Source organism: Lonchura striata, chromosome 6 (genome assembly GCF_050655825.1).
Source record: "Lonchura striata isolate lonStrDom1 chromosome 6, ASM5065582v1, whole genome shotgun sequence".
Classification (NCBI taxonomy): Eukaryota; Metazoa; Chordata; class Aves; order Passeriformes; family Estrildidae; genus Lonchura; species Lonchura striata.
The window spans coordinates 23645409-23667223 of NC_140708.1; the positions used below are offsets into that span (position 1 = coordinate 23645409).

The window sequence follows — 21815 nt, forward strand, 5'->3', positions numbered from 1 at the left end:
ATATTGTGGTAATATGGCCACCTAAAGTCAATATTTTATTACATTGCAAAGGAAGTTTTTAACCGGAAAGAATAAAGCATTGTTTATTGTACTCTATTACATTTTTATTTATGGCATTGTGGTGGTGCAACCCCCCGCCCTCGGGCCACACCGTGATCCCAGCCAGGGGTGTCAAACTCTTCAGCAGAGAGCTCTGAGTTATGTACTCAAGGCTTGGGTATCAGTCCAGGGCATCTCACTTCCCCTGCTTCACACGCTGCTTCCACCGCACCGCCAGCCGAGCACAGCAGCATTTGTATCGAGCAGAGCTCGTTTAGAGGGAGAATGTGCCACAGCAGCACACCACAAGCATTTCATCTCCATCCTCTGTTCCCTTGTGGTCCACCCGGCAGCAAATGACTTCCTCCCACACCGGGCTGGCTTCTTTCTGCTGCGGCAAAGCAGAAAGCTCGAGTGCACAGCACAAGTGCAGACTTCCAGAGACACAGCCCTGCCAGCAGGCTTTCATCCCTGGCCATGATCTGGAATGGGGGACTCCTCTGGGAAGTGGAGAGGTCATCCCAAATTCGCCAAGGGCAACAGTCTGTGGGCAACAGAGAGGAGGGCACTGACTGCAAGAGAGAAGAGTTTAATGGTAAACCAAGATCTGTATGCACATGGCCTTCAGCATTGTTGTAAATAATACTCCTAATAAAGAGCCAATTAGACCAACAATCTCATTACTATCCAGCATGCAGTGTAGGAAGGACTAGCCTAAAGCATAACTGAGCAAAAGTGAAAACACAGCTCCACATTTCTTGTTATAATGTACATAGGCATAAGGAGACTTAATTAGATGTGTAAGGGGTAACAAGCACGGAGAGCTGAGAGAATGGCAGGCAGCCTTATAAAGAAGCCCCACAGTGTGGCACTTTGCAGCAACCCCCAGTGACAAAACCCAGCCCAACTTGTGGAGCACGGGCTCCTGGATGGCTCTGCCAAAGCCTCCCCAGTGCCAGGCTCGGCCCTGGGGCAGCAGGAACTGCACATGGTGGTGGCACAAGTGGCGAGCCAGCACCAGGGCTGGAGGCAGGGCTGTGGGCTTTCCACAGAGCCATGAATGAGGATGCAGGGAAGGTAGGGGATGAGGAGGAGCCTGGGCATTGTGAGTATCTGTGATTTCTTGAGAAAGGAGCCCAGGACTGGAGACACTTTGCCAAACCTAAGCAAGCAATGTTGTCACAGTAACTGTCCATGCTATGCATGGCTCATGCAAGTACAGAAATCCAGAGAAAATTATTTCATAGGATCTAGTAACAATGCAGTGAACTGTCAAACAAAACATATTTATCTTACACCCTTCCCTTAAACCTTGGGCTTCCAATTTTCCTTCACATAACCAAAAAAATACCATGCAGTCTAATTTTGGAATAGCTCTCATGTAAATCATCCCCTTGGGCTTGGATCTCTCAAGCTGGGGTTCAGCCTGAGTGACTTTTTATGGCTGAGTTATAAAGTTTTAAATGCCAGACTTAATCAGAGCTACTGAAATGGCCATTAGAAAGGTTTAAGTGGCATAGCCCTGATATATGACAGCACAGAAAGTGGGCAGGTGGCTCATCTGCAGTGGGCAGTCCATCTGGAAGGGAGCAGGGTCTGGTGGCTAGAAACAAGCATGACTGAGACACAGATCTCTGGAGTTTTGCTCTTGCCCTTGTGCTATTGCTGAGTGACTTCAAGCAGGTTCTCTTGGGATGCACTGCCCTGAGCAGCCAGGTCTCAGATCGAAGGCTTAGAGGAAGAGGTGGCTCACCACGCCTTGGCTTCTCCAATTGCTGACAAGAACATGAATATTCATCTGCCTCCCCTCGGCAGACTGCGAGAATTGTAAGAGAATTGGCCTAGGGTTTAACTAGTGTAACTGTGTACACTCAAAACACACAAATCAGCCTCCTTTTTGGCTGACTTAGAGCAATCACCCACAAAATCTTACTAAATAATTATAATCACAGACACATCAGACACTGAAGAGCTCAGGCTCTAAGGGGGTATAATGCTGTTTTGCTCCTTACCAGGAGGATTTGTAAAGCTTTGAAACTCCAAATTTTGCAAGTTCTGAGGCACCCAGCAAGTTCCAGCTGTGCATGGGAGAGCCTCCCTCACTCTGCAACATTACTGTGGTCTGAGCAGAACTGGGCAGTCATCACTGGGAAAGGTGCTTGCACAGAGAAACTGATCTGAATGAAAACAGTACAGGAGCTTTTCAGGGTCTTCTTTCTAAATTTATTCAAGTATTAAACAAACAGAAACTACAGCATGCATCAGATACTTTCCTTTATTGTACAACAAAACTGTGGACTTGTTTGTATTTGCAGCATTTCCAGCAACATCAGGCAGACTTGTAGATGTTATCCAGTTTTGCACAGTCACTAGAGTGTCGCATCATGAATTATTAAATCAGTGCTTCGTGGTAATACATAATTTCTTATCAATTATTCATGCTAATGTGCGTGTAGTTTACTTAATTGTGTTATTGACGATCAAAAGTAATTTCCTGAAAATCCTCAAGGACAGAAAATTTAATCAGCGTAACTACTTTTCAGATGCAATGCTGTTAAGTATTCTTAATTTGCTCAACAATTCACTTATTTATGTACCTTTCTGGAGGAAATACGAGTTTAATCAAACAATTAGATTGAAGTGTTAGTGTACAGAAGGGCTGAAGTTCAACTGAATGCAAGGTAATTATGTTGAAACAAAGTTGGGCCTGCCTCTTTGGACTGGAATATTTTTTTTTAGCCTTTTTTTAGGAAGGACAAAAAAAATTATGATTGGGAATATCACTAAGAAAACAGTGATTCTCTCTCCTCCAACCACACCCCACAACAATGCACACAGAGATCTCTTTTATTTTGGTGGAAGAAGAGGGTTGTTGCTGTTGTTAAACTAAGCCATAACTTGCAGCCAGAGAAGCCACCTCCACCCACAGTTCAGCAGAGCAGCTCCTGAAGCTGAAGCACAAAAGCAGACCACAGCAGACCACTGTATGTTCCTCTCCCTGCATAAGGACTTAAGAATCCCCAAAAGAAACACACTATGTGGCAGAAGTAAAATAAAATTGCTCCATTTGATGCATGTGGGCCCTGCCTGACTTGTTTGTTCTTTGACCGAAGGACAGACCCAGCAATGCCCGCTCTGCTGGCTCGTGCCCAGGAGACACAAACTCTGCTCTGAGGGTGCCTGGTAGCCTTGGCTCCTCCACAGTGATGGTGCTTGGTGCTGCCAAGCCACCCCAGGAACACCGGGGCTCCCACCCTTTGATGGGGGCTGACATCAAACCAAGCCTCGTGGAAAGGAAGGTGTGCACCAGGCGGTATGAAAGAGCCCCAGAGAAGTCCCAGGTTCTGTGAAATTCATGGGCTGAAATCACTTACATGGAGGGGACAAAATTCTGCTGCCAACCTTACTCAGGACTGCCTTTCCAAGCACAACCCCAAACCTGGATCCTGTGAACAGCCAAACAAACCCTGTGTAAAGGCATGTGCTCAGCACATTTCAGGAGGTCTGCAGCACAGTGTGCAGGATCAGAGGTGACAGGAATCCTTCCACTAGCCTCCATGTTACTTAACCAAAATCTCAGAAAAGTGGTTTCAGCCTGTTCTCCAGGGACACCTGTGGATACACCTAAGGAATCTGTAAGTGGCACCTGGAAAATTCAAATCTATGTTGCTAAGTTTAAATCCTCATGCAGTTCCCATGGAAAGAAAAGTAAAGCACCCCAGATTAAAATGACTGCTCTTCAGATCTAATTCTACTTTGCTTTGGGGAAGTTTGAGTGAGAGATGAGACTAAATTTACTAAGGCATCAATTTCCTTTGCACTGTTTCCAATTTATAATAATTAGTATCTTTTCATATCTAGATTCATTACAACAAGCTTTCAGTAAATGGAATAGTATACATTTGGATAGCATAAAAGAATATCCTTCCAAGTTTTATTTCTTCTTTATTAAACATAAAACATGGAAAAACACGCTTTCAGTCTTGCAACAAAGGATTATTTTTCTCTTCCAGTCTCTGACAGTCTTTGACAGTAATGTCAAAATACCCCGGCTTTGTGCAGATCTAGAGACAACTGACTCTCTATTAAATACCAGCATTACTGTTTGAAGCTGTGAATGCCACTCTGAAGTCATGTGTCTTTCATGTCTAATGCAGAGAATGGCAAGAGTAATACACTAATGTTCACACAGAGGCTAGTGCAAGGATTTTAGTCACAAGTAAACTGATCTCAGCAATTTCCCAGTAATCTACTGCATGAGAAGTTTCACTTTCAGAGAAAAGAAAAAAAAAAAAAAGAAAAAATAAAGAAGATTTTTGTTCTATTTTCTTCTTCTCTTACACCTGGATTGCCCAGGATAGGTTTGGTTGAAGTCAAGCACCTTTAGAAGCCAGCAGGCCAAATTGGAATATACCTGGATATTCCTTCCCCTCTGTTGTGAGCAGTGGAGTAACTGGTGCCTGGCTGCATCTCTTGTCCCAGAACTCTCATCTGGAAGTGACGTGCTGCTTCCAACCATCCATTTCACACAGGATGGGAAGTCAAGATGTGCAGGAGCAAGCCAGGATCCTGGACCTTTCAGCATTCCTGGGATGTATGGGGCAAGGGGGGAATAAAAACAGTTTCACCAAACACAGATAGTGCTGATAAATCAGGGAAATGAACCTACAGCGACACAAGAAAAGCGAGGGTGCGTGAAAGGCAGCCCAAGGGGCCGCTCAGCTCTGCGGGTCCCTGGTGGCGCCCGGACGTCCCACTGGGCCCAGGCACACTGCGGTTCGCCCACGGCAGGGCGGCGGCCCTCCCTGCCCTGCGCCGCTCCGGCCTCATACGCTCTTCTCGCCTTCCACGTGCTCCTTGGCTGGCGAGGGCTGCCTGTCCTGGCTGCCCTCGGGGCCGGCTGCGGCAGGAGGCGTGGGGCTGCTGCTGGCGGCGGGCAGGAGGTTGGCAGACTGCAGCACGGCCTCCGAGTGCTCGCGCGCCTTCATGCGCAGCGCGGCCACGCTGGCCGTGCGGTTGCTTTGGCAGCCGTAGGTGGGCAGGAAGGAGAGGCCCATGGGGTCTGGAACGCAGCACGAGCACAGCGGGCTCCCTGGGGAGGAAGGAGAGAAGGCACCGTCACTGCTGGGGAAGGTCATGGAAAAGGCCTGTTCCCTCCATGGTCGGTCTGAAGAGGACAGATGGGGTTGACCTTCAGTGGGTACATTGACCTTTAGTGTGTACATAGATGTCCTCTGGATCACGAGGGCTAGAAAACCACTATCCTGTTCTGCTGATCCTTCCGTGAGAAGGGTCTTACGCTCTGAGTCACCCGGGGTGACAAACAGAGTGCAAGAGGGAAGTAGAGACAGAGGTGAGCAGTGAAGTTCAGATCACACATGAGATTTCCTGATAAGCAAGGCTCAGCTCATTTCCTCCTCTCACATTGAGCTACGGTTCTGTGGCTGCTATCAGCCCCATGCTGGAGATGTCCCCTGCCCTCCACCTGCACACTGAGCCTGATCAATGCAGGCAGCAGCATTTGGTGAGTGAGTGTAGGGGTTCTGTCACTTATCTTTGACTGAAAGATTACAACTGAGAGAAAGGTGAAAATATTCTGCTTGTTATGATGACCTTCTCCTATCTCACTGTAAAATGAGATACTTTCCCTTGGCCAGGCCCCAGCCTACTACTGGCATGATGTCTACCTGCAAGAGTCTGTTCTACCTTTACCCATTCAGTGTCTGTGCTGCCTCAAAGAGAACAGCCTCCAGAAGTGAGCCAAAGCTACCTAAAGTTGCTGCTGTGATACAGCTTTAGAGTCCCAACAGGAAAAAGCATCTCTACCTTGTCATTTGGGACACGTGGCTGCTCCAAGGAGGCAAGAAAATACTGCAGCACAGAAGAAGTGATTACTCTTTCTTGAAGCCAAAACCTTCCCTGCAACCCACTGACAGAGACATCCTCACTCTACCAGCTGCCTTCCTGGGGCTCTTCCTCTGGTTTCTCTTTGATAATGCTGAGCTTGGGCCAGTTCACAAACAAGCACACCTGGAAGTGTAGGTTGATCACTGGGCAGGACATGCAGCCCATCCAAAAAGCCACTCTGGTACCCAGCTTAGAGGCATCTATTGAATGATGGAGAATGTGACAGAGGAGTAAGATGGGGAGGAAGTGTGGGAGGGCTGAGATACTTCTTGAATTTACTCTCTGGTTAAAAAAACAGACACCACTAGTCACCATGTCTCCAGGGCTCCTAGAGGCCACACCAACTCCACATCCTCATGTACACCCCTGGCAAAAGCCTGTCTTTGCTGATATGCTACCTTTCAACAAGAAACAGCCCAGCCACACACATCCCGGCACAATGCAGTATCTTCCCCTGATCTTTCCAAGCCAAGGACTTGCTTTAATTTCTGCAGTTAATATTTGAGTTAAATGGCTCATGACTAAGTGATGGAACTAATAACCTACAGAGTTTTACACTTCTGTTCTTGGTAGCAACGGGTCAGCACCCATCTGCTAGGAATGAAGGCAGACAATTGTTTGTTTTTAAGATGTTGGCAAGACTTCTCCACAGCAACTGTCAGAGATTTGTTGTTGCTGTAACATTCAGGAAAAAGTATTCCTTTTATTTCAAAAAATGGCATCTACAAAGGACAGCTTATTAATATAAATGGAGAGAACCTTTTTCTCTTGTAATACTTTTCTGATAAAGCATATGATCAGCAGACCAACATTCCATGGGTCCAGGCATTTAACCACAAGCAAGTTTCAGCACTTTACTAAAATCCTCTGCTTTTAGCTCTAGGAAGCTCAGTCTTGAATTCTGTGGATGTTTTGAGCAGGTCAGAAGGAGGGTTTATAATAAAATCTACTCAGTAACACAACTTAAAGTTTTTGCCACCACTAGCCATGATCATGAAGTAATTTTTTGCCCTGTTGAATCACAGCCACTGTTTTAACAAGAGGGAGGAGAGGCCCTTCAGAGTCCCTGCAGTTTGCAGCAGGTCTTTTGCACCATGTCCCCCTATCTTCAGGTTCTGCTCAGAGATGGGGGAGCCAGGAGGCCTGCAGGAGCATCAACTGCCTTTCACTGCTGCTTTCTAACACAAACTGAATGGGGCTTTCAAACACAGCTGTTCAGCTCCCAGGCTGAGGGGAGGGCTGGCCTGCAGTGTCCAATGCAGGACTGGGCACAGACATTGCTAAGTGGGAGGTGGGGAGAAATGGAAAGCAGCCTTCCCCTTTTAAAAAAAAGCAGGAATCAGCTCCATCCCCTAAGAATAATTTTCATTCCATTGTTAGAGGAATAAAATATTTATCAGTATTCAGTACCAGCCTAAGATCTTTGCTTAGTAATTTTCCCTGATATTACCTGGTGGCTCTGCAACCTGAGGGTGTAGTTACCTGTGGTGGAAACAAAGCTATCTCTAGCAATAATTCACCCATAAGCAATTCCTTTTATTTCCACTGAGGTTAAAATACTTGCAAACAGCTCACACATGAAAAAAAGGAAAGTAAAAAGCATCATTTGTCCAGGGTCCAGATAGAATAGAGGAGAAAAGGATTTAGCCCTGTTTATTCCTATGTTGTAAAGAAGGTTGAGTCTACCTTACAATAATCTGAATCTGAATATAATAAGTCCAGTGAAATGTACTGGATTTGTCAGCACAAAGCCAAGGCCAACAATGGGACATTCAGGAGTCCAAGGTCTCCACCTTCCCATCAGTCAGCCCACAATCTCCAGGAAAGTGACAATGACCAAGAAAGAGGCATCCATATATAGCAGGCAGCAGTGGTTTTTAACATCTTATTGCAGTAGCCCTGAGCCCACAGTGGGAAAGGAAGGAATTGTTCCTACTTATTTCAAATCTTCAGAGGACTTCAGGCATCCATCAAAATCAGTGAGGGTTCAGCTGTTAGCCCTAGATCTTGGTCCAGCCCCCACCGACATCTATGACAATCTGAGATTAGTTTAACAGGATTTCTATCAAGTTGCTGCAACATGGACAGGGTACTGTTTGCTTTCTTTCAGGAACTTACTGCCTTCTGCACACAAAATTAAAATACACAATTAGATTTCCATTAACTTACAGCAAATTCTGCTGGATTGATCTGAACCTCCTTCTATTCCTATATGAGATCATACTTTAAATGCTCAGCCTGAACATAAATACTTAATGTAATAAATACAGTCTGAAATATTTGATCCACTTGGCAGTTTAATTGATCTACTACAGAGACTGACAGGAAAAATTAAATTAGTTTTGTCTTGTCTCTGCCAACATCACATTTAAATTGTAACAATATCAGATCTACACTTTTCGTTGTGGATTCTTTTGTGCAGTTCCATGGGTCAGTTTAAGGTAGGAAGGGAGGGATGGGAGTGGGGCACATGCTGATACATAAATATTAATATAAATTTTTGAATAGCATTTTATGTTTCAAGTCCAGGGCATAAAGAATTTAATAGGTAGTCTTTCCAAAAGGCAAACTCCACATTCCTTTCCTCTTTCATTATTTGTACATATCAGCATTTGATATGGACAGATGAATGACAACCTGACATGGAGGGAAAGAGAGAAAAAATCCCATTTAAACCCCTCATATACCAATGCATAATGTTTAGTTTTCAGAGAAAAGATTATGTTTGATTTAATTATTGTTATCTTCTCCTAGTAGTCACATTGGTTTCTTCAGTTCAAATCCCTTTTATAAGGATTGGAAGGTCAACAACAATCTCAAGTTTATAGTGTTGATTACCACAGTGGGAGCTGATTCAATGGGAGCTCCCTCTTACACGTCACGGATGACAACAACATTCTGTCAATTAAAGACGAATTCTAAAGTAGGAGACATAAAAGTGGCTTTATCCAAGTCCTCTTGAGCTCTGAATCAGGAAGTTCAGAACAAGAAAGGCATTAACTCAACCCTAAAATGGAGAAGCATCAGATGGTCCCAGTTTAATTTGGGGCAGCCTCAAGGCAGCTGGAAATATACTAGATGGTTTCTCCTTCTACTGAGAAGCTGGTTAAATGTGGAAGGTACCCTGCACTGCCCAGAGGCTGGAAGTGCACTTCAGAGGTGAGAGCAGAATCCACATGTCACAATTTCACATCTCCTTGGCTGTGATCCCTCTATGCCCAGTGGAAACAACAAAGAGCTGATGTTCCAGCTCAGATGCTCTATCATCCGGAGCCTTTTTGTTGAAATAACTCAACACTGGAACTGGAGGATTTCATCCTCCATTATATGTGCCAAAAATACTCTCCAAAAACAAAACAAAACAAAACAAAAAATCAGAAGCCAAGATTTGCCTGTTAAGGCAGGAAGGCTGGCAGCAAAGCCCACAAAAAATCTGGGAGAACAGAACCAGTCCTTTGAATAGTGTCTTCTTGGCAACCTCATCAACAGGACCCCCTGCCCAGCTGAGGCTCACTAACCTAATCAAGATTTGTCCTGGAGGAACAAGACAGCACCTATTTCCTACCCATGGCTCTTAGGGCTCCAAGTACCTGTGTATTTCTTAGTATTTGTGAAAAGACCAAAAATGTCTACCTGTGAGGTAGGGCAAAGCTAGAGCTGGAGACCTGTGAAGTGGGAAACAAAATAATTTTCTCAATGTGTGTGTATCTGCAACAAACTAAAGAAATGTTTTAGATTCTCTGAAGTCAGAGTGGCAGATAAACTAAGAAAAATGCTAAACAGACCCACTTAATATATTGGCTATGTTACATCAGAAAAGTCAGTAAATCCATAATCAAGAATGGCACTGAAAATAAAAGATCCCAAGAGTTTTATTCCCATCCCCCAGTCTTAGAGTAAACAGCAGAGCTTCAGTTCAGTAAACACCAGTTCAAGGGTGAGTTAGGCCCTTGAACACTTCTTTCATAGCCTTGGCAATGGGAATTGTACAATGGAACTGAGCAAATTCCCTTCATCTTTCCATAACAGAAATTGAAATGTAATGGATGGGCAGTTGTAGTTATGTTTTAGGTATTTTTCCTGGATATTGCAATTAAGCCTCCCTAATATGAACAGCAACCATAGTAGCAGCAAACCATAAAAGAGCCTAATCAACAGAGGCCTGCAATACCATTTGGGTGTGCGTGATACAATCGTGCTTCTCCATCAGTGGTGTGGGGGTGCCATGAAAACCAACTGAGCTATAACCTGCACAGAGAAGAGCTGTGGGTGAATTATGAAAGTAATTCCCTGGCAAGTGTAATTATTTCTCTCCTCATACACTTCACTCATCATGAGTCTGGGGAAATTTCAGCGGAATGTAACAGACACTCTCTTGGCCTCAGCCACCAGGATGGTAGAACACATCCGCTGAAAAGCGGAGATTCTTGTTTACACCCATTAATAACATCTTCTGCATTAATGAATTGCATTCATGCTGTCATCCATTAAGAAGGTACTTTGAGGTCTCTCTCTGCACAGAACACTAGCTTCTTCAGATGACTCTATAGTTATACAGCCCATAAATAAAACAAGTATTTTCCCTTCATCTTTGAGGTCTGCAATTAAATCTACTAAATGGACTGCAGATGCCTGGCTTACAGTAAGTGTTTCATCTTAGAAGATCATGGAACTGTCGAAGTTACCACAATGAAGTAGCAAAGTTGTCAAATCAGGGCAATTTCAGAGAGTAATGAACATCAGAATTTCATCTCTGTGAGTCAACCTTTTTCCTCATTATGGCCAGTGGTGAAGTACTAAACCTCTGAAGCAGGAAACACTGTATACTCCAGAAATTATGACCTTATGCTAATTTTTCAAATGAGGAATTATATTTCCTGACAGAATAGTACACAGGGAGATGATACAGTAGTTAACAGATGTTTGCTATTTAGTACAGCCTCCAGCGTGCTAAACTTCACAGAGACAGAAGACAGGAAAAGGTCAGTTGTATTATTGAGCAGTGAATATTTTATAAAGAAAAACTGTCCAGTGATAATATACTCTTCTCTGGAAAAGTCTATATTCTGAAGAACAGTTTTCTTTGCATAGTATAGCCATCCCATTTTTTTAGCAGAACATCCTGTGGTGCCAATAGCCTCACTTTGATGGAGAAAAAAAATCTCGATTTCAGAGACAGCGGAGTTCATGGGGCATAGTGCTCAGGGAAAATAGCTCTAGCTCTCTTCTCATTCATCAGAGCAGACCTGGTCTCATGTTCCAACAATATCCCCATATCCTAGAAATGGCACATGGGGGATCCAAAGCAACATGAGGCAAGCCTAACAAGCACTTCACAGTCTTTCCAAGAACAAAGTTGCAGTCTTAGTCCCTGCCCCAGACTAGGCTGTTTTAAGATTTCCTGTCTCTTGTAGATTAGTCTTCACCATCAAATATTACATCCTTATACTACAAATAAAATCCCAGAACCCTGTGGCCTAAACACTTTATGTGCTTTGGAAAGCTAGGTCCGGAGCCAAGCAAAGTCAGAGAAAGAGAGGTATTGGGTTGTTTTACTAAAGATGAAAAACTCTCAGATGACAGAATGAAAATGTTCCCTGAGAGCATAAAATAATTATTAATTACTTACATCACCATCATCACTTGTTATTCACTATATTGATTTTGTTTCCTTCTAAAGAATCAGTCAAATATTATTCACTGACACCAGCAAAGTGTTGGCTCAAAAGTCCAACAAAAAACATCTTGTTTCCTCAAAAGAATAAGAAAACAGCCTACATTTCCTAGTAAACCCTGATGTGCTGAGAATGCTGATTTTTTTGTAGGCAGCTCTTATGGCTGTACTGAAGGCTGTGATTCCCTTTACTGGCCAAGATCATTCTCTCAGTGGTGGGAATATGTATCTGTTTACAAGGTCTACATAGAGGAGCTGCATTTGGTTTGACACTTGCATAGAAGAAAGCAGGGCCATGCATCCTTTCCTAGTGAAATAATGCTTTGATTCTGGAGCAACTATTTTGCTTTCAAAAGCACAGAGAATTCCTCGTAGTTTCAAAGCATGGCTGGCACAAGACAAATACTGGGAAGATCTCTCAACTATTTCACTCTTCAATAAAACTTGCAAAATTTTGAAAAACCTTTCTATTTGATGGATATTCCCTTATCCAAACAATCCAAAAAACAAGGAGCTTATAACTTTATGCCCCGTGTTGAGTTTTATGGGACTTGTGTGACATAAAGTCCTATGCCTCCAGACTAAGTGTGGCAGGGTTCTGGCATCATTTCTGCAGCAAAATGCAACTAGATTTTCAAGGGAGAGGCTTAGGTCTCTTAATTAAGATGTATAAGGACATTTACTATTGCCCACATGCACACAGCTCCTGTCTCAAATGAAAATGAAAAGGGAGAGTCAAGCACACTGAACCGAGCATATGACAAAGACAGTCACATTGAGGTTTTGTGAGCCCTGTGTCTCTCCCTGTCCTGTTCCAGACATTTCAGGAATGAACTGCATGTATGACTGATAACATTCACCAAGACAATATGCAGGCATCTGATACTGACCATTCCTGTACAAATTGTATAAATAAAAAAATCTCTATCTACATTTGGGGCAGTTTCTTCAGGACACTGTCTCTTAGTCTGGGCAACTGACTATTTAATATCTACAAAAGATTCAGGAATAGAACTTTTTCTGCCCCTAGGCTGTAAAACTTCAATCAAGCAAGAAAGAGCAAATTATTAGTTTCTCAATTTATTATCTAAGCTGTAAAATCAAAGAAAAGAGTATCAGGAAGTTTTCCAAATAAACAAACAAAAATAACAACAACCAAAATCCAATCACAAACAAACAAACAAACAAACAAACAAAAAAACCAACTAGCTAAAAATACCAGCCACTCACAACATTTTTTAATCTTTTTTCTTTCATTTTGCTTGGTTTTGTTTATTTGGGTAATTTTTTCATAAAATTGAACTACATTTTAACATGAAACAAGTGAGAACACATATTGATGCATTTTATTTTGAAAATGTTTGAATGTAAACTTTAAAGAAAAAGCCCCCTTTACTGTCATCAAAATTATTCACTGAACCTTATTTCCACACTTTTCAACTTGTCTGGGACTACAGTTATCAATAAGCAATTTTTTTTTTTCCTGAAAAATTTCAGCTTATCTACTCCAGAGAGGCTGTTCCTTCCCAATGGAAAAAGTCAAAATTTGCAACCCCAAGACTTCACAGGGCAGAGATCAAGAGGACTCAGGTACCCTAAACAGCTGCTGCCCACTTAGAGGTGACAATTAGCCTTTGAGGGTTCAGGTCACACATGTGTGTCCTTTCTTGATTCAAAATTCCAGGTCCCACACCTACCAAAAGAGCAGTAACTGTGTGATGTGTCTGGCTTCAGCTTTTTGTGAAAGACAGGAGGGAAGGGGGTGCAGGGGGCAGGACACTGGACTTAACACACAAATCAGGAGCTCCAAATATTTTTGCTCCAGGAATATACCTTGGCAGTGCTGATTTAACTGGAAATACAAGGAGCATGAGGTATGCCACAAAATACAATGAGATGTATTGGAGGACATTTGTCTTTATAGTGGGAGGTCTTTATCTGAGAAACTTTCCTCACAAGTTCTTGCAGCACGTTGGGACACAGAGTAAATGTATTTGCCTCTTTGTGCTTGGCACTGCTATGAGACTTTGCATCCTATAAATCTATAAATTGAATTCATCCTGCTTACACTCTTAGTCTTATAAATTGTTAGACTAAGAACAGCTAATGGATGAGTAGGTGATTTATTTTTAAAAGTTGCATACCACTGCTGGAAACCAAAAGTATACAGATGCGGGATGTACCCTTCCTGAAGCCGGGGTCCCAGGTAATGAGGAATTACTTTGTATCCTCCCCTGTCCCCGGGAACATGCTTTATTCAAGTTCTCAAAAGGGACCTACTGTCCAAGAAGAGAAAGGTCTGGATTGTGCAGAGATGCACTGCAAAGGAAACCACATGCAAAGAGCAGATAAGGCATCAGTAATGGTGCCAGGTACTACATAATGCAAAAGGATGTGTATAACTAATTTATTAGAATAAATTTAACTCTTAAAAAAAAAGCATATGCAACAAAAACTCTAAAGGAGAAAACCCTACCTATCTTACTCCTTCAGAGAAAACCTGACCTCACAAAAAGTAGCTGTGAGAGTAAATTGAAGTTTTGCCACAAATTATGCTACTAGATACGACAGGAGACTCACTTTGGTATGTGCAGCACTGATCAGTGCAAATACTGCCAATCTAAAGAGAAAGAGGGGTCTGCCATTTCCCAGAGGTTTCCTCACAGAGGGCAGTGGGACCATGCCACTTGGCTTGAAAGGGATGCTCTTTGAGCTTACTCCCAAGTTAAGTAAAGTAATTTACCTTTTAGAGAGGCGACGTGGGATAAGGCTTGTGCATAGGTGGCTGTGTTGAGAAGAGTCCCCGGCAGGCAGGAAGGGAAGAAAGGTCCTGTAGGACCCACGGCTCGGCTCAGGCTGATGGAGAAAAGAGACAAATTCCTTACAAAACCAGAACCAGCTGATTCCATTTGTTCATGCACTCAAACACATTGGTGCCTCAGCACACAACTAGATGTGACCCAGGCTGGACAACAGCAGTCTCCCACAGCCACCAGCTCCTCAGCATCTCCACAGGGAACAGTGGATTGCACAAGAAGCACCTCATTCTCTAAAGATGATACCCCTAGGTCAAGGCATAGCAGCAAATCTGTATGCACATATACACATATGAGGCATTCTTGCCCCACAGACAGGTAGGCAGCTGATATCAGGTATTACTCTTACCTCTGCTGGATCTCCAGACCCTCTTTTTTATTCCTGGTTTGATCTGTTGGAGAAGGGGAATTTAAATTCCTGGCAGGAGGTGCCACCTCAGCCATGGTTTCCTTAGAGCCCTCTTGGTCAGAAGCACCCCTCTCTGTTTTTCTCCATTTAGCCCTTCGATTTTGGAACCAGACCTGGAGTGGGAGAGCAATCCTAGGTGAAAACCATGTTTAGCTAAATATTCCTCTTTTTTTGTATGCCCATTGCTATTCTAGTTGAGTCTTAGGATGACACTTGTATCATTGAATAATATTTCTGCATCTGGAAAACAAGCCAGAAATGTCTAAAGACATTCAAAAGGCATGCCACAACAAAAATTTAGGGTTAAATACATACCTAAGCACTATGATGAAAACATATATAACTCTTTAAATCAGTTGTTGCTAGAATCAGAGAGGTTAGAAGTGAAAAGGTGTGTATCTGGCCATCTTATCCAGCCCATTTTCTGGCTGTTCTTCCTCTCATGTCCAGTCTGCTTCCAGAGGACTCAGAAGCAGATAGGTACTAATTTTGGAACATCATTCTGCAGTTTAATAATATTTTTGTGCAACTGTCCCCACCTCAGGCCACAGTATGACCTCAGAATAGAACACCAGTTTCCAAACCTTTTTTTTTTCCCATATGCAAAACAAATATTCATATTCTTGATTTTTTTCACCTGACTATTACTCTAAAACCTTTTTTTTTTATTAACCTTGGAGCTGATATGCTGAAAGAACTATGTTTGAGGTGGCAAATGCCAAGTCTCTTTAGAGGTCAGGAAATCCACATTTTAATACATGAATTCAAGTATAGGAGAGATTGTTGTTATTATTATTCTTCTCCTTCTCCAATTCCATTTTAGTTAGCTGCCTTTTAATTGCATGTATCAGCAAACATTGAATAATGATTTTATCTATATTCTAAATTTAGAGCAGTTAAATGCAAAGCAAAATGCAGACACTTTCTTGTGTCTTAATTGAATGAAGGTCACAGCTATAACAATATTTAATTGAGCTATTTTTCATTATCATATTTTAATGACTTTGCACTGACAGTTCGCCTGCTTCTGAGGAAAGAGCATGATGAAGTCGTTTATTTCCCTATTTAGTTATTGTTTGACAACATCATCTTCGATTAAGACTCTGCTTTATAGCACATTAATCATATTTGAATGAGCAAGGGGTATAATGTAAACATATCTCCCATCCTCTGTGTTTCCCCATGTCCCTGCATGAAAGCAGGCTAAACAAATGCTTGCATCTATTGTCTGTTTGCATAATAGCCAACAACAAGGCTAAACACCAGTCCTCAGCAATCTAATTGTCACCACCCCTATCTCACCCTTGCACCTTTCAGGAAGAAGTTATGATCTTCCACTTCTGAATGCTCAATAATTGTCCCATTTATCTCAATTTGCAGTTCAGTCTTTAGGCACCAATAGCCAAAATGGCATTTTTTATTATTTTTTTTAAGCCAATACCTACAATGCAGTGGTAAAAGGAGATTTTCATTTCCAAATAATAATCAGTTTAATTTGCCCGCATATGACCAATGATTCATGTTCAGATTTAATAATCAGGATCACATAATCTGATTATAGGAGAAATAATTTGTTTACAATCCCCAATTTACTGTGGTGAATTCCATTATCTCTCTTCAGCCATTGGGTTTTAAGAGATACTAACATGACCCTAGGGAACAAAAGGCAAGCTATTATATTTCCTACAATTAGATCTTTGCATAGTCTTAACCCCAAGCACCTAAATTAAAAAAAAAAAAATAGAAGAACACTGTGCAGAAAAGCCCCATAAATAAAAATGAATGCATAATCATGTTCAAAAATTGCAACTTTGTTGTGGATGCCTGAAGAGTTACAGGGATCCATCCCTGATGACTGCAGGACTGCTTCTCTTAGCAAAGCATGTACACCTACTTATGGACTGGATATGGAAAACAAACATATGGAAAAGAAAAAAAAAAAGAAAAAAAACAAGGAAAAGGTAAGGAGAAGGCAGAAAGGAAGGGCTGAAAAAGTGTGGCTGTGGAAAGAATAATCATGGCCAATGGTATTTATTGGATCATATTAAAGGTGTGGGAATTGCTTTGCAGGCTATTTATCTGCCTAAATTAAGTGTTTAGAAAGAAGGCAAAAGGGAGAAAAGTTGAAGAGGTGCAGAAGCTTTCTTCCTGGCAGCTGGGCTCCCTGCAGTTGACTAACCCCGCTGCTCGACAGTGGTCATAGTTGCTTTGGAGAATCACGTCTCAGCTCTTTTCTCTGCACCACGCCCCCCCTCCAAAAGCAAGGAAATGGATGTGCATTGATGTAATTTAGTACCTTGGAGACGCGGACAAATTAGTGTAGAACATTATCACTAGTTAATTATGAATGACCGATTAATCAACCTAATCTAATATTCCACATTATGTTGATGTTATTAAAGTGCATCATGAAAATGACAGATCGTCTTCATTTGCGTTCTTTGGCCAAATGTGCACTCTGCAGTCATGATGTCAAATTTAAAAAAAAAAAAATTTTAAAAAGTTTGCCAGTTTGAACATCCGAGTTAAGTAATTCCCCAGGATGTTTACCTGCACCCTGGCCTCCGTGAGGTTGATTTTCAGAGCCAGCTCTTCCCTAGTGAACACATCGGGGTAGTGGGTTTGAGCAAAAACGGCTTCCAGGGCCTCGAGCTGATGGAGGGAAGGAGAGCAGAGATCTGTGAGGGACCCTGAGGGATCCAGCTGCCCCACGGGGGTGTCTGCCAGGCATGGATGAGGAAAGCGGGGCCAGCGAGGCAGAGGGGCAGGCGGGACGGGCTGGCATGGCACGGGGCGTGCGGGAGGAGGCTGGGGGCTGGCCGGGAGCAAGTGCGGGGCGGCAAGCGGGGGGCAGCGGCTGCAGGGGCCAGGGGCGCAGAGAAGCGGGCTCCTACCTGCTGCAAGGTGAAGGTGGTGCGGTTGCGGCGCTGCTTCCTTCGCAGGAAGCCGTCGTCGAAGTCGCCGGCGGAGTGACCTCCGAAGGGGGCAGCGCCTGCGGGCCGAGAGGCGCGTCAGGGGCCGCCGCGCCCCGGGGCACCGGGCCGGGGCACGGAGCGCTCGGGCGGGCGGCGCTGCCCCAGCTCCGCGCCGCCGGGGCTGCTGCGGGCACTGGGGGATTCTGCGCCCGGCAAAGAGCATTTTTCGGGCCGTTTGTGTTTTAGAAGGACGAAGAGACGAAGCTTTGACATAGGCGTGTGGAGAGCAGCTGGCAAAGGCCCTGCCCGTGTGCCGAGGGAGCCCTGCCCGGGCGAGGCGGCAGCGGGGCCGCTCGCAGGTAGGAACGCACCCCGCGGGAGAGGCCGGACCGGCCCCGCCTGCTCGCCCCGGCTGCTGGAGGAGAACGTGAACGTGGTGCAGCCCAGCACCGGCGGCTCGGCCGCGGCTGAACCGCCGGGAGTCGGTAGCGGGGCTGGGGGAGGCCGCCCTGCCCTTCCCCGACCGGCGCTCGAGGGCCCGGCTGGGGCACCGGGGCTTTTCCCCAGACGGAGGTCGGGAGAGAGCACATGGACCACCGGGATGCGAACCAGATCCCGTGGAGCGGAGCTCGGCCTTGTGCTCCCACCAGTCACACATCATCCCTGCGTGCCCGTGTTGAAATGGGTCACTCCCTTCCTGTTCTCTGACAAAACAGGCTAAAAAAGCCACAAACAAAACAAAACAGACCAAAAAAACCACTCAGAACTTAAACCAAAGCAAAAAATAAAACCAAAAGAGCCAACCTCAAACCAAAAAAAGAAAACAAAAAGAACCCCAAACCAAAACCCACAAACAAAAAACAAAACCAAACCAAAAGAAACCCTCACAGAACATAAATCTACCCAAACCCCCAGAAGCGTTGCTGAGTGTCACCGTGAACCTACTTGCAGATCTGTCCCGGGAGTGCTCTGGGGTACGCGGGCTGGAGGTCACTGCTCATCTTCCAGCATCATTTGGAAGATAAACACGGCCCCGAGCCCTCTCCTCGCACAGACCTCACTCCGGTGGGCCTGGGAGAGGCTCATCAGAGAATAAAATACTGCCCCGGTGACCCCAGAAAGCGGTCTCTTCCCTGCGGCACCGGGCCTCCCCGGCTGGCCTAACAGAGTTTTTCTGTTTCCGCTGCTTTGATTTGGTGGTGGGTGGGTAGGGGGGTTTGGACGGAGTTGTATTTATTTTTTTTAACTTTTTTACTTGTGATGCCCAACGCTGTTTTCGTCCTTTGGCAGTACAGATGGCCCTTCCCCCGCCCCGCTGCTGCCCAAGCCGGGAGAGCGAGGGGCCGGCCCCGGACAGCGCCGGCAGAGGCTGCAGCCTGTGGGGCCGCTCCCGGTCTCGGGCCGCCAAACACAGGCACCGGCCCCACGCTGCCACCGGAGAAACAAACAAAATGCAAACAAACAAGCAAAAACAAAAACGTGTTTCCAAAGCTATCTGCCAAAAACTAGCAAACAAAGCCGCCTCAGAGCTCGGTGGCACCGGCGGGAGGGACCCTCGCACTGTCCTGCCCAGTCCGGCTCCCCTGTCCCGCTCGGAGAAAACTTCGGAGAGAGAATATTCCAGCCGGGATGCACAGACCGGCTTGGGTCCGCTGCCCCTGGGAAGCCGTGCTTCAAGAGGGGCTGACCCTCCCCCGAAGGGGGATGAAACCGCTGGACCACTTCCTCCTGCCAGCGCCGCCGCAGGGAAAGCCCCTTTCTCGCGGGGTGATGCCCGTGCAAGGAGCATCCTCGCCAGGGGACTTTACGGGCCGGCAGTGCTCGGGGCGGCGGGACAGCCCGCCGGGGGCCGGTGCTGCGCGGCCGCGGCCCCGGGGATGCTCCGCGCACTGCGAGCAGCGGCCGGAGGGAGCGGGGCAGAGGGGCCTGGGCATCTGCGGGCGTGACACGGGGAAATCCTGAAGGCTGCCAATTTTTGGAAAGGAAATCAACTACAACAACAACAACAACAACAATAATAAAATTAAGTCTCTAACCAATAGCACAAAGGAAAGCATGCTCCCAAATATTTATTTTCCCCCGTATTTTTTTTTCTGCTGTTGTACCTCAGTTTTCCCCATCCTCCCACAGAATGTTTGCAAAATAGCATTAAAGATTTATGCGGTCCCTTTGGCTGGAGGGAAGAGGCGTGACCACGTCCTGAAAGTGTCCCGATTACAGCCATGACACCAACATCTGTGCTGGGAGGGGAGAAAAGCATCTCTCTTAGCCTGAGGCTCAACTGCGGGATCGCTATCCACAGAGGGGAGGCAGGTGGCAAAATGACGGGGGTGGGGGTGTAAAACTGAGCCCTTTCCAGCAGGAATCAAATTAAAAAAAAAAAAAAAAAAGTCATGCAATCCTTCTTTCCTTCCCTTCCTGTGACAAGAGGGGAAAGCTAGGAGGGGGGAGGGGGATAGGGTTGTATTTTCTTAAGGAAAATGATGCTATTTAGTTGTCTCTATAAATTTGCATCTTATCCCAGCACGCATTTGTACGCGACAATCGTGGCGCAAGTTCGGTCACAGTTTCTCCATCCGTCCCCAGCGCACCCCCCGCCCACAGACACCTCGAAGTTCAGCTCTTGTATTTAGACATCTCTGTGCGACAACACTCACCCTCTAGCTGCGGGGGGCAGTGGAAGTAGAACATGGCCCTGCGGCTGGGTGGGCGCCCGCTGCTCGCAGCTGCGAGCCCGACGGCGGCCGGGACCGGGGCCAGCCCGCGGGGCGCGGGGCTCCGCGCACGCCCCGCACCGACGGACCGGCACCAGCTCCCGAATCGGCACCGCGCCGCCGAGGTGCCTCCTGCAGATCTGAACACACAGAGGGAAAGAACAGAACAGGTGAAGAGCCAGAACAAAACACCTGAAGAAACCCACTGAAAACCCTGAAGCCCATCCCAGAGGCAGAAGAGAAAGTAGCGTCTGACCCTGTGCAACGAATTTAAAAAGCCAAAGGCAGAAAACTCCGTGGTTGGCGTACAGTAATCAGAATCAGCAAAAAACTTTGTTGGGTTTTTTTTCTGTCTGGAATAGCAGATTGTGCCTCTCTTGTTCTTCTATCCATCCATCCATCTCTCTCTCTCCCTCTCTCTCTCTCTCTCCCTCTCTCTCGATCTGTTTATCTATCTATCTATCTATCATCTATCTATCTATCTATCTAAAATATTTCCTTATGGAATAAATAGTTACATAAGGGAACAAAATGCTTGTAGGTAAGACTGAACTGCTTAAAAGAAAATCTAAATTATTCTGCCTAAATGAAACAGCAATAAAGCCTAAAAGCCGCCTTCTTTTTAAAGCATCCAACACACTGGGAGCCAATGTCCTCGGCAAGCAAAAAAAAAAAAAAAAATCAAACAACTATTCAAATTTATATTAAGTCATACTAAAAACAAACAAGCAAACTAACAAAAAATCCAGAAGGTGTATTAATATAGTAATCCATACCTAAACCGAACAGAAGTAAAAATCACCGGTAAGGTTTGGGGGTGTTTTGCTTTAGAATAAGGCGCTGTGAGTTGTTGGCTGCAGAGACAGAAGGGCTCTGTGGAGTTCTGGAAGTGGCCAGATGTCTTTATATCTGTCTACAGCATGCTCTGCCTCTCAGCACTTGCCTTTATAATCTCACGCATAATTGGCCTTAATCTGATTATTTCCAGCGCTGTCTACAGTGAGTAACTTGGATAGGTCTATTGGGCCCTACAAATGGCCCACGTGGTGTGCAGAGCAGGGGGGGGGGGGGGGGGGGGTGGAGAGGATGAAAAGAAAAAAACGTAATTTCTCAGCAAACGCCAGGAATGTGAACGGCAGCAGCACAATCCCATTATTTTCCGAGCTCTGCGCTCCGGGGCTCGCAGCCCCCTGCGTGTCCCCCGCCCGGGGTGCCCCGGGGTGCGGGCCGGGGGGGCCCCGCCGCCCGCGCCCGCCGCCGCCGGAGCGCCGGTAATTGCCGCCGGATGGGTTTTGGGGGGCCGCTCTGCACACGCCTCGCCTTTCCAAGCGATCGTACCAC

General features: G+C 45.4%; 1 protein-coding gene across 1 annotated transcript; it reads right to left on the bottom strand.

Annotated features, from left to right (window-relative positions):
• Positions 1-1012: 1012 nt before the first annotated feature.
• DRGX (dorsal root ganglia homeobox) lies at positions 1013-21537 on the bottom strand. Its single transcript, XM_085583634.1, has 7 exons — positions 21251-21537; positions 20418-20614; positions 17740-17837; positions 17396-17497; positions 14786-14958; positions 14364-14476; positions 1013-5131 (listed from the first exon to the last, which is right to left on the bottom strand). Exons 2-7 carry the CDS (start codon positions 20449-20451, stop codon positions 4866-4868), a joined length of 786 nt encoding a protein of 261 aa, XP_085439760.1. The 5' UTR covers positions 20452-20614; positions 21251-21537; the 3' UTR covers positions 1013-4865.
• Between the last annotated feature and the right edge of the window lie 278 nt (positions 21538-21815).

Coding starts and splice junctions, on each gene's coding strand:
- DRGX (XM_085583634.1), bottom strand. CDS start 20,451: ATGTTCTACTTCCACTGCCCCCCGCAGCTAGAGG. Junction 17,838..20,417: donor CTGCCCCCCGCAGCTAGAGG/GTGAGTGTTGTC, acceptor CTCGGCCCGCAG/GCGCTGCCCCCTTCGGAGGT. Junction 5,132..14,363: donor CCACGTCGCCTCTCTAAAAG/GTAAATTACTTT, acceptor CTTCCTCCCCAG/GGAGCCCGCTGTGCTCGTGC.